This window comes from Pteropus alecto, unplaced genomic scaffold (assembly GCF_000325575.1).
Source record: "Pteropus alecto unplaced genomic scaffold, ASM32557v1 scaffold320, whole genome shotgun sequence".
Classification (NCBI taxonomy): Eukaryota; Metazoa; Chordata; class Mammalia; order Chiroptera; family Pteropodidae; genus Pteropus; species Pteropus alecto.
The window spans coordinates 1,795,410-1,808,221 of record NW_006429963.1 but is presented as its reverse complement, the minus strand read 5'-3'; the positions used below and the strand labels follow the sequence as shown (position 1 = coordinate 1,808,221).

Here is a 12,812-nt window from a genome sequence, read left to right as displayed (position 1 = left end):
GTTCAGGTTCCGGTCCTGCTTCTCAGGGGACGAGTCCGAAGAGTCGTCGAACATCAGCTCGCTTTTGGCCGGCTCGGCGTGCGGCTTGGGCGAGAACGGCCGGTCGCCCGACGGGGACCCGGCCCGCGAGCTGGCGGGGCTGGACTTGTCATCCGTGCTGCCCTCGTTCTGTGAGTCCCGCTCCCCGGCGTCCTCCGCCGCCTCGTAGACGACCAGGCGGGGGTGGTAGCAGGCCTCGTCCTTCCTCGTCTTCTCCGAGACGCAGTCCAGGACCCAGTCCGGGGTCACCACCTTCAGGCTGGCTCTCTTCAGGGCACATTCGTACTTCTCCTGCGAGAGCAACACAGACACACAGAGCCGTCAGTTCTGTCGCATCCCCAGGATGACGCATTAACGATAAAGAACGTCAAAGAAACGTTCGGCGCCCGTTACTGCTTTTTCCTGCCCAGTATAAGGTCTTTTTAAAAATCGTGAAGAGAACTAAAAATATATCCTCACGAATAACGAACTGAAGTTTTAGTGGATTTGAAAGGAAACTCCAGAGATTCAAATAACTTTTCCTATCCTCTCCGCGTAAATAAACTCAAATTTCTTTGTAGGCAGAAGTCAGATCTGGCTCAAAATAAAGTTTATAATCATCTCGCATCCTTTGCGGAGTGAAGCTCGGCATAAATGACATAAACTAACGTAATCAGCTTCTGTGAACTGAATCCGATAACCCACGTAAAGCTAAAGAAAAAACCCAGTTCCCGGAACGGCGAACGACGTGAGCACTTACCCCCTTGGGCTCTGGGACGACCAAGTGTGTGCACGTCCTGTCCAGGTGCAGCTGGCAGGCGCCCCCGTAGAAGGTGAGCAAGGCCCACAGGGCGCTCCTGTCGTCAGAGGCCACCTGGCAGGGAAGCGGAGACAGGGTGCTCACCACACGTTCCGGGAACGGTGATGTGCGTGGCTTACGCTAAGACACACCACGCTCACGGCGACTCTGCTCTACCCGCTTTCCTGTCCCACTAAATGAGATCGACCTGAAGGTACTGGCGGGAAAGACAGACAAGACTTCGGCTATGTGCTTATTATGTGACGAAGCTGTATTCCTATCATAATTCCTATCATGGACATCTTTTTGCCTCGTCCCCGAATGAATAGAAAAAGATACTTATCTCCACACGCCAAAGACTGAATGGAGGATTACTTCATTCTATCACGAAAATATAGGGGAGAAAAGCAGAAAGAACTAGCACACATTCCATCCGCCAACTGCGCCATTTCTGAAAGTACTTTCAGTACAACAGCGGTATCGGAATCATATTTAAGAAACTCCTTAATCGCTAACAGATAACAAGTAAATACTAATTGTGAAATGAATAAAACAAAAAAAGAAAAATACAGTGGTCTGTGCGATCGGGGGCAACGTGATTATACACCAAAGAAATGAGGCGCCTAAGGAAAGAATTCTCACGCGTGCCTCGGGCACGATGGCTTGTGCTGTGGGACAGGCTCTCACCGTGACGACCGCCAGCTGCCATTCACTGCCCGCCTACTACGCGCCGGGAACTCATTCACTGCCCACCTACTACGCGCCGGGAACTGTGCCGGTCTCTACGTGACCCCTCACCCTCCCCGCTGCCGCAGGAGCGGGGGCCGGCAGCCCTGTGTTACGGGAGCGACACACGCACAGAGAGGTGTGGCTCATGACCGGGAACACCGGCTTTTAGACCCAGTCTGACTCCAGACCGCATGCCCTCTACCATGCTGTCCTGCTGCTCCGAGACAAGCACTACTGAAAATGATTTCTAGAAGGTAAAATTTTAGAGTCTGAAAGACAAACATTTAAGAAAAATAGAGGTGTTAGCATTAATCCTAACGCAGTCATTTAACCAATTTTGTTCTGGATCCTTGATTATAAAGTGAGGATTATGGTTAAGAATTCTGAGCTGCATCTCAAGTTAATTTTTAAAAGTATCGATACACAGCGGTTTAATTTTTAATTGCCGTTATTCAGCTTGCCAAAAATCTAACATTCTACATCTACTCTCATCCGTTTTACAAATAATTCCAGGAATTATTCTGAATTCCACACTACTCTGACTGCTAATAAGAACACATTCATTTTATAAAATCACTTTTAAAAATCACTTTGTATTTCTAACTTAGTCAATGTTACATTTCAGAAAACTGAATCAAAAGATTATTTTTATTACAGGCTTTCACAAAACATCTGTATCCTGCAGTGTCTCAGGGAGGTGAGATTTAATCCTATAACACAGATTACTCCAATGAGCCACTATATAATCTTTATTTTAAAAGGAATTTAAGAACAATCTAGACATGCCTTTCTCACAGAGATCTGGCCACATGCCAGCTAAGTACAGTTTTTAGTCTACGACGGCGTGATCCTGGCCGTCTCTCCACATCTGGCCCATGCCGCAGGCGTGGTCTCAACGGGGCCCAGCACCTTGCTGTGGAGAGAGCATCAGACAGGGAGGGAGACCGGGGTGACACAGGAGTTCCCAGAACCAGCCGTGTCAACGTGGAGCCAGACTCATCGACAGACACGTGGGTGACGTGACCGCCGACACCCACAGCAGCTCGTGCAATGAACCGCTACCGGCGTAGATCACGAATGCTCTTTCCAGACCAAAACACTCACTCCGGTCACCCGGTGGTGACAGGGCTACGGGGACATCTCTATTTTCTTTGTTTACACTTTTCTGTGTTTTCCACATTTTCAAGAGCATTAACTTTGTAACTGGGACAAGTGCCTTTCTTTTCGTTAAAGTCACCTCTCTAAGCCCAGGTCTACCGAGGCTTGAGTGTCTCCTCAGTGCCTTAGGGCCAAAACCCAACCCTGAGAGGGTGTCTGAGGGCCGCCCCTCCCGCTGAGCACTGGGCAGCACTCGGCAGGGGACTGACAACCCTCACCGCCACCCTCTAAGACCCAGCCGGCATCACTGGCTCTCCACTGCACGGCGAACTGCCACTGGGTCCCTGTGTGCTTGTCCCCACTGCTCTAGACGCGGGAGCAAAGGACAGTCACTTCGCTTCCGTCTTGGCACCAGCCAGGAACGCCTGCCCGGGGGTCTCGCCCGTGGAGAGCCGCTCCTGGGCTCTGGCTCCCGTGCTTTCCCCTGGCCCGGGCTGGATCACGAACTGTCCCCCTGCTGACTCAAGGCCGAAGTCTTGGGGCGGAATCACACCTTGAACTTCCCTGAAATCTTTCTAGTACCTAAGACAGTGCAAGGCACGTGGGTAGGCAGTCAAGAAGTGTTTGTTGACTGAGCAATGGAATGGAAAGGGCTTTTATTTTTCAGTCATCCAGGTTTAAACCCTGGCCAGGCTCTCCATCAGCTCTCTATTAAACTGATATAGCAAAAACAAAGAGAGAATTTTATCATCTTAAAGAACTTTCAGAATTTACAAGCAACACAAACAGAAAACAGAGTAACCGTAACTAAACTTACTTATCGCTGGAGCAGAGAAGGGATCAAATCCGGACTGGTGACAGCATTTGCATGAAAAGCCGAGTCTGACCAATAACTTAACGATGTTAAACTTTTACCTGGTCCTGTATTCCTCTACTAAAAAGGCATTTAGAAAAAGCCAGACTGTAATCAGATTCCTTTTCATCTCCCTAGAACCCAGGACATGCCCTTTCTCAAAGCTGCCACAGAGAAGGGAACGAAATACTTTCTCAGAACCACCACCTTAAGAGCACAAAGCTACAGAATGCGCCTGGGCCTGTGACGCCAAAGAAAATGGCGGCATTCTGAATGGCACGTTTGCCTGTCCAGGGACTACTAATCTTAAACAAATTATTCTGTCATTTAGAAACAAGCTTAAACGATACAACTTGAGTTTTTATAACCTTTTTTCCACTCAGAACATTCCCCACGTCTTCACACAGATTCACAAAACCTAATTCAAAAATGGTTACGTGGCTGCCGTGCAGGTGTGCGGGGAGTTCTGATCCACTGCCAAACGGCGGGCGGCCTCCTTCACCAACAAGGCTTCGCTGACGCCTTCGCGTGCCCATCCGCCCGCCCTCCCACCAGCCTGGGGTGGACCCGAAGCAAAGAGAACTGCGCGAAAGCGGAGTGAGCATGTTAAGGTTGTGGACAGGGCTCGGCTCGATCTGTCTGGAAAACAGCAGCTGAGATCAGCACCCCTGCTGCAGGGCGTGGTCCAGCCCCGCATCCCCCGCACGGACGCACGGCAGGGAGTGGTCCAGCCCCGCATCCCCCGCACGGATGCACCACTACCAATCCCACCAGCGCAAGTTCTTACCTCGCTGCTACTAAAATGCTCACCTCTTCGAAAATAGTGTAAAATGTTTTAATTATTGTTTGTAATTCCTCTTTATAAAAAGTTGTAATTTTACTTTTCTGCTTTATCTGAGGTCATATTTCCTTCTTATTAATCTGTATGAGCCCTTTATTTATTAAGAAAACTCTCTGCCTGTATTTGACTGGATTTTCTTTGTCATATTATAACTTCATTTTTACTATTTTTTCGTATCGAGTTTTAAATCTTGACAATTCTTTAGATTTGAAAGACCACTGTACCCCATGAGAACTCCACATCTTAAAACTAAGCATGAATGTTTAATTATAAGTGTGTCACACGATCACATTGAATATGCCCTTCAGTGTGGCATACATCCAAACAGATCATACATCCAATCATATAAAAACTCAGCGTTGTCACACGTAAATAACAAGAGACTCATTGTTCCCATGCTTACCTGAGAGAGGCAGGCGGTGATTCCAAAAAAAATCTGACATGACTCTGGGGAAAAGCCATTTACTCTGTAGTAGTTATTAAGAGTCCAATGAGATCAGACGAGTACAAGCTGAATGCCACTAACACGTCCCGTCCGCCCGCTGGGACGTGAGCCGCCCTCTCCACTAGGGAAACAGACAGACTTAAGTGGCCAAAGCACGGGGCAGACTGGGAAAAGAGAAGGTGAGAGAGAGCACAGAAAAAGCCGATCTGCACCTACATCCTCAGCGAGGGGACGTGATACACTCACGGGCAAACGGCCGACCATGCAGACGTGCATCTTACACACGTGCGCGTAGCAATTATCATAAAAGCAACTTAAGTCTTCAGCATCCTCCGGCATGGCGCATGAGTGTGACCACTTCCACTGTGAGCTGGGGGCGGGGGGCCTTCATCAAAGGCCGGGGAGACCCTGCCACACGGCCACCGCTAACTGTGCCTGGGACCAGACAACTCGGCTGCAGCCCCCTCGGCTAAAACGAGGGTCAGGACGGGATGGGTCTCTCTGCCAGACCCTCCCGCTGCTCAAGCTCTGGTTTTTAAGCTTCACTCCAAGCCTGGAGCTGCGGCCCTCGCTGAGGCTGATCCCCTCCCACTCCCAGGGGACGGAAAGCGGCAGGACAGAGCGCACCCCGCTCTGCGCCGGGCAGCCACCGTCTCAGCCTCCGAGAGCCCTTCCCCACCCCCTGCCCCAAAAGGATACGGCAGAAGCGCTCCACACTGCGCAGACAGGGTCACCCACGAAGGCTGCAAGAGAAAACAGAGGCTCAATCAGAGGCTTCGACTCGCGATCGACAAGTTTTACCAGCGTGGCTCCCAGCCCAGCCACGGACGCCGAAGCGTCCAGGTTTTGGCCTCGTGCCTGGAGCATCTCGGATCTGTTACTGACGCCCGAGGTGAAAAGCCATCACAGGCCAGAACCCACCACGTCTCCAAAACACCACGTGCAGAGACTCGAGTTCTGGGTTTACACACTTCTCGCTGCTTAAGCCCTCGGGCTGGGAACTGTCCCCCACTGGAGGGACAGGGATCCGATGGCCGTCCCTCCCCATCCAAGGCCCCTTCTTCATCCTGAATCAGGTCTAAACTCCTTTTTGTCAGTGAAGCCAAGTAGACACACATTAGTAAACCATAAAAAGTTTACTTAAAAACCATAAAAAACCATAAAAACCTTTTTATAAATTCCAGAACTCATGTTAATTATAAAAAGTTACCACCTTTTTGAGTAATTTGTATTTTTGAAAAATTATCTTACCTTATACCTCTATATTTAACTTTGAAAATTACGTTAATCATTATGCTGATGACTCTGCTTCACAGAATTACTATGTAAAACTCCAGTCACGCCCCCACACAGCCAGCCGACTTCCAGAAACTTCAGCCGACAGAAACAGACAGCCAGGTCATACACCGAATATTCACTGAAAACCCATCTTGTGCCGGAGACAGAGCCGGGCGCCTCAGACGGGGCGCAGAAGGGCAGCCCGCCCTCCGCGGAGCCGGCGTCGCCACGCTGTCACGTGCACGGCGACAGAATCTGAGAAACGAAGCAGCCCTCGTTCTCCAGGCGACGCCGACGAGTGTTCAGCACGAGCTTATGTCTTCTGCAAACACAGCACAGGGATGCTGACCGTCTCATGAGACGAGACGGGCTCTGCTCGGCGTGATTCTGTCACGGTGACGGGATAATTCCACCGGACGCTGCGGCTACCTCACGGGACGGGATGCGGCGAGCTGAGAGCCAGCGCCCAGCCCATCCGCGCGTCGTCACCGCGTGGGCTCCGGCTGCACTGCCGGGACCTGCGGGCACCGGGGACACTCCCGCCCCACTGCTTTGCCTCCTCCGCATTCAGAACAGCGCCCAGGGCCACGCTCCACTCCCAGCGGGGACGCCCAGAGCCCCCGAGTTCACCGCTCGCAGGGCCTGGCACCAGGGCGGCTTCTCTGTCACCCCTGGGCGGGTGTCCAGGCTGCTCGGATCCGGGCCTGGATGGGGGCCAGCAGGCCTCCTCTCAGCCGTGGGGAGGGGCCGCTGTGGCCACTGTGGGAATGGCCCCGTGAGGAAGCAGACGCTGGAAAGGTGCCCCTCACGCCGTCCACGCAGGTCACACCCTGCAAAGTCGTCTGTCCACGGCCTCGGGGTCAGCACGGGAACACTCACTTAAAGACTGGGCCGGCGATCACAAAGTCCACACACAGCAGACTCACCCTGAGGCTGAGTCGGCACATCCAGGAGAGACGATGCGGAGCTGAGAAGCAAGACACGCTCGCCCACCATAACGCAGAAACGGCGAGCTAAGCACAGTGACACGCAGCTCCAGCCCCAAAGGCAAACAACATACACAGGTGAACCGCTGCGGTCAGCATGGCTGTTTCCAACAGCACCCAAGGCCACTGAGGAAAACAGTTCGATTAAAAAATTTATTTTCAAAGTCTTAGTGCCTGAAAAGCAAGTTTTGAGTATCTATAAAATTCAAAGATGTAAAAGGTAAACTGTCGCAGTTCATGGGGTGCTTTATTTTTTAAAGTGTGTGTGCCAACTTAACATTAGGCAAAGTCGGGTACACGCTCAGGGAACCAGGCCTCGGCCTCAGCGGCCGAATGCAAACTCCTCCCCAGGAGCAGCAGCCCATCAAGGCCTGCTGGCAACGGATGAAGGGCTCAGGGTCGACCGGCACTGCCCGGGGGGAGAACGAGCTGCTGGACCAGCTCAGAGAAGTCCCGTCATCCTGCAACTGTCACCCCAGACAACACAGATGCCGCCATAAACGAAAGGCGGGCTGGAATGCAGAGCCAGATGAAGTGCAGGCCTGACTTCTCAATAAAACCCTACAGCAAACGCTGGGGAAGGCAGGGGCTGCACCGAGCTGGACGGGCCAGACGGCGGCGCCCGAGCCAGCAGCTGGGAGGCTGCCTGCTTCCCAGGACACCCCCTCTGCGTGCAGCGGAGCCTGCTCTGCTCAGCTCAGATTCGGAGCACGGATCGATGACCATTCTGAAATGCCACCTCGCAGCGGGGACCTCGCTGCTGGGCTCTGACGCTCCGCCCACGTCTGGGGCAGTCACGTTCACAGTGATCGACGTGTGGCACGTCGGACTGCTTCTTCCAGGCTCTGGGGCAGCTGTGCCCAAGTATTTACACACTGAAGCGCACACTTACGATGATTTACTTTCTCTTCTCCTTAACGTTTCGGCTTTGGCGATTTATATACAAATACAAAACACGTGCGCACGTACACGTGCTTAAAATTACGTGACGTTCTCCTAATTCGAATTTCATTTCGGTATATGACACGACACTTGGTACGGAAGGGGGCTTAGGGTCACCACTGTTGTAAGTGGTCTGGCAACACTGACCTCAGCCCCTAAAATCTGTCATGAAATTTCTCTTTTAAGGTTCACTACGGAACCGACACACTCTCCACGCAGCCGCCTGGATGAGGCCATAGGTCCCAGGCTACTGCATGACAGAAAGACAGTGCAGGAAGGGGAGGTAAACGAGATCCAGTCCCTAAGCAAACCAGAGACAAAAACGGGGTCCCACGGAGCCCGCGGCCCGGGGCCTGTGGCAAGTCCTTCTCTCACAGTGACATTGGTGAAGCGACCAGTGTGCAGCGGATCTATGTGCAGAGAGAGCCACGCGGCCACACTGAGTCGAGCATCCCGGCAAGGGGCTGGCCACTGCTCACCGCTGGGTCCTTCTGGCCTGTGCGGCCGTCTCTCCAGAGTCTGGCTTCTGAGAACCTTCTTGCGAGACAGATCTGCTCTCTTGTTTATTTTCAAAAATCAGGTCCTAAGCCCGCAAGGCACGGTCTCAGGCGGTCGGTGCAGGTGCCCTGCTCCCCAGCCAACCCCGACCGTGGCCTTCCCCAGCTCCCACCTCTGCCGTCACTGGGCCACAACCACCTTCATACTAGCTGTTTCGAAAGCAAAGCCCTGTGACAGCATGGACAAGGGGAAAAAAATGGTAGTAAAATATAGCTATTTCGGTACACGTGTATGATACGGAAGATGAGAAAAATACTAGCCCTTCACCCGTTTACGGATGGAGTGCAGCTCACAGAGGAATGCTACATTTTCCTAAATGTGATATTTTCGGTGACCAGACTACTAAAAACAAAATGCTATAAAAACGAAGATGCCATTTCTTTCCAAAGAACATCAATAAGTTAGAACGATGCAAAAATAATAAAAAAGTGAGATGTTTCGTGGCAACCTTAGGGGGTGAGGTTAGCACTGCAATCCACGAGTTACGTGGGGCAAACAGGAAAAGCGTGTGAAGCAGGGGTCCCCTGCCCCCAGGCCATGGGCCAGTACCAGTCCGGGGCCTGTGAGGACCCGGGCCGCACAGCAGGAGGTGAGCGGCGGGCCAGCCAGCGAAGCTGCATCTGTATCTGCGGCCGCTCCCCAGCGCCAGCATCACCGCCTCGGCTCCGCCTCAGATCCTCAGGCGTTAGATGCTCACAGGAGCCCCAGTCCCTGGTGCCAAAAAGACTGGGGACCGCTCGCTGGTTTAAAGGGTCAAAATTACAAAATTAAAATGTGAAAACATTTAACAGCAGTCAACTCAGCTATCAGCCGCAACAGAGCAGCAGAGCGTGCTGATCAACAGAATGCAAACAACTCTCTCGCTGCTGAGGCCCCACTTTCTAGAATGAACTACCCATCGGTCAAGCTGATAGTGGCACAGATGGCCACCAGGTGGATGGTGCTACAAATGGTCACTGTGACCCCTGTCGGAGAGGAGACAGACAGCACAGCAGTCAGGGGGCAGGACACGGAAATCGGGCCCCGTCGCCACAGGATGGAAGGTGACTCTGTCCTGGACCCCAGTCGAATGCGCTTTCTCATGACACTCCCCCTCCCCCTGGCCTGGGGCTCCCAGTGGTCAAACGAGGTGGCCCCACAGCCGCCACAGATACTGCCGGACCGGGGTTTGCCGCGCCCGAGCACACGCCCTCGGGTGACATCACGCATCGACGCGCTGCTTCTGCAGGGTACGCGGTGCCACGCACACAATGCGCTGGATTCGCCACCGACCTTCACGACAGGCAAGTCGAAGACCTCCCGAGCTTCCCCGACCTCCGGGTTGTCGCCGTCTTCGGAGATGATGTGTGAGGCCAGCGCGTTGTAGGACACTTCCTTAGCCTTCCCAGCTTTCAGAAGCTGAATCACCTAAAAAAAACCCACACAAGTTAAAATGGAAACTATGGCATTTCATCCTCGGTTCATTCGAACTACTGCCAACGGTGCGAATTCCAATCAGAAACACACCACGTTCTGCGCATGGGCCTGGTTCCCTTTGACTCACATACGACGAAACACTTGGGGACAAGAAAATGCAGCAAACCTCAGCTCACTGACCAAGGAAGCGTGAGGCTGTTGCGAGCCGGCCCCCAAACAGCACCTGTCCTGCAGAGAAAGGGCTGACGGACAAGGGGACGCAGCGCCCGGCGCTGAGACTGGGCTCGAAGGCCGGGGGTGGGCGGCTTCCCCTAAGGAGAAGGTTCTGGAAGAGGAGCCAGCAGGCCCCGGGTGGCTGGGAGGACTTCCTGTGCTGAGCGGCCCCGAGTTGCAAGGAGTCAGCTGGGCACCGGCGCCCACAGCCGGGGGCACACTGGGCGGGCTCATGGGGACCGAGCCGCGAACGGCCTTTCCTCTGCCCTAGGCAAACACGCACACACTGCATTGTGCAGCAGGACGCAGAAGTGTCTCCGGAGAGGCACGCGGGGTCTCGAGCAGGTAAGTGGCACGACCAGATTCTCCAGAACGATCGATGTCATGTAAGAATGGGCTGGCTGGACCCCAGTGAAGGAACAGCTGCAAAGGCCCAGGCAAAAGGACGGCCACCTGAACTAGTGAAATGTCACCAGGGACAGGAAAGACGGATGGCACAGAACGAGCAGATGTGAGGACTGCAAGGGGTGCTGGCGGCCAGGACCGCCCCAAGGCCGGCCCAGATCAGGGGCGGGGCCCGAGGAGGGCGTCAGTCGCGCCCCTTCCGGGTGCCCTGTGGGAGGCTGGAGGCATCCGGTGGCAGCTGCGAAGAGGCCTGGGTCCCGCCCGCCGGGGTCGGCAGCATGTGTGAGATGGCAGTGAGGGGACCGCAACGGTGACCCGGGAGGGCGGTGCGCGTGTGCTCACAGGGCACCCATGACAGTCCAGCCTCTGCACGTACTTCCCCACATGGACTCACTACCACGTGGCCCCCTAGCAACGCTGCACTGGGAATCTGCAGGGCGTCCGCGGTGGGGCCGCCCAGCCCCAGGCCCCAGCGTACCGGGTCGCCCCACGTCACTGCTCCAGACACACCCCAAATATCTCGACGCCTTCTTCCCTTAGCGCATCATCTCACGTGGAGGAAATCGCCTTCCACCCTTTTCCTAGCTGGAACATTTCGGGGTGCCTTCTCCTAGCACCCCCAGTACCTACCACCTACACCCTCGTGTCTTCAGGGAAGCTACCCACCCCCACCCACCCAGACCGAACTTTCTATCACACCTGGTACCTAGTCCAGCGCCTGACGAGCACGAGGTGTTCCACACACGTCAGCTTGCTGAACCCATATCTATAAGATTCTGAAGGCCCAGATGTTCCTGCTCTAAACTTTTTAGAAAATACGCTGTTTCAGACCCAAGTGGTCCGTTTATGTGATTTCTAAGCACTTAGAGTAGATTCACAGTTGAGCAAACATGGTTCCAGATCAGCTTGTTCCAGGTTTTAAGTAGCTTTTGGTTCAAGTTCCTTGTGAAAGCCAAGTCCTACAGTGACAGAGGGGACGGGGAAGAGGGGCCTTGGAGAGGGGTGGGAGGAGAGGAAACTGTCACTGCTGGGAAAGGCGAACCCCGACAGGCACTCATTCCCGTCGCTCAGCCCTCAGCGCCTACGCAAGGCCAAACTCAAAGCTAAAAGTCTCTTCACCCTAAACTTACAGTAGGAAGAGGATGACCAAGGGGGGGTCACCCAAGGGAGTCTAGTCACCGTGACCCCCATACACAAGCCTCTAGAAAGCCAAGACCACTCAGCCCCCTGCAACTCCCCCTGTGCCAGCCATGCTCCCTCGCCGCACTCTTCCCGTGGCCCCGCGTGCCCCCTCGGAGCTCGGCCCTCACTGCTAAGACGCTCAGGCGACACAACTGCACAGACCACCTTTAAGAAAGGGAATACCGTGAAGATCCACCCGAAGATGCTCCTTCCCACGCGGAAGCGCAACGTTCTGACGGTTAAACGGCTGGACTACCCGCAAAACGCTCAGGAAAAGCCACGGTTCCCTTCACGAGCCCCCACTACGAATAATTAAACGCTGTGATGCTGCTCCCTGGGTGTTTTCCACATTTACTGCGCAATTCGCCCGGCGGGGAAAACCAGGGAATCCGAATTTGCCGATGAACTGAGCGAGCTGTTTGCAGGTGGGTACAAGACAACAGCTGTGTGGCTGCCGCACCAGGGGCCAGGCGGACCGCCCCCTCCCGCTGGAACCCGGGGCCTCCACGCAACCGAGGTTCCCCCTCTCGGGATCCCACACACCCGAGCCAGCGGGCAGCAGGGAGACGCGTGCCTGTCCAAATCCCGCCCCAGAAAGCGAAAAGTGCGAGTCCAGCGGAGGCCGCGCGCTCGGGGGGCGTGGGGGCCTTATGGCCATGCGACACGACGCCAGCTCCCCCAGGCGGAGGACGGTGACAATCGGCGCGAGGCCCAAGCTAGGGCTCGTGAAGAGCACCGTGCACGCGGGGCTCCGGCGCCGACCCCCACCCACGTGCCCTTCCCGCGTCTGCGGTCTGGGTGCACCCGAGGGTCCCGCACACGCTCTCCCTCCACGCTAGCGTGTCCCGCAGACCCCTTCCCTCCCCTCCCCGGGTCCTCTCTCCCACCGTGAGCGTCCCGCAGACCCTCCCCAGGTACCCTCCCGAGGGTCCCCCCCCCCAAGGGTCCCGCAGACCGCCTCCCCAGGTCACTTCTGCCCTCCCGAGGGTCCCGGCGATCCCCGCACACAGGTCCCCTCCCTGCCCTCCGGCCCCCGGCCTGTTCTGCTC

General features: G+C 54.7%; 1 protein-coding gene across 1 annotated transcript in view; it reads right to left on the bottom strand.

Moving 5' to 3' along the window:
- The window catches only part of PAXIP1 (PAX interacting protein 1), a 28,627-nt gene extending 17,373 nt beyond the window's left edge, over positions 1–11,254 (bottom strand). The window contains exons 1-6 of the mRNA XM_025044924.1: positions 10,144–11,254; positions 9,820–9,954; positions 5,483–5,526; positions 4,742–4,805; positions 779–892; positions 1–330 (exon numbers count right to left, since the gene is read on the bottom strand). Of these exons, the coding sequence (XP_024900692.1) occupies positions 1–330; positions 779–892; positions 4,742–4,805; positions 5,483–5,526; positions 9,820–9,954; positions 10,144–10,410 (954 nt within the window). The 5' untranslated portion in view covers positions 10,411–11,254. The remainder of the gene's footprint in view (positions 331–778; positions 893–4,741; positions 4,806–5,482; positions 5,527–9,819; positions 9,955–10,143) is intronic.
- Between the last annotated feature and the right edge of the window lie 1,558 nt (positions 11,255–12,812).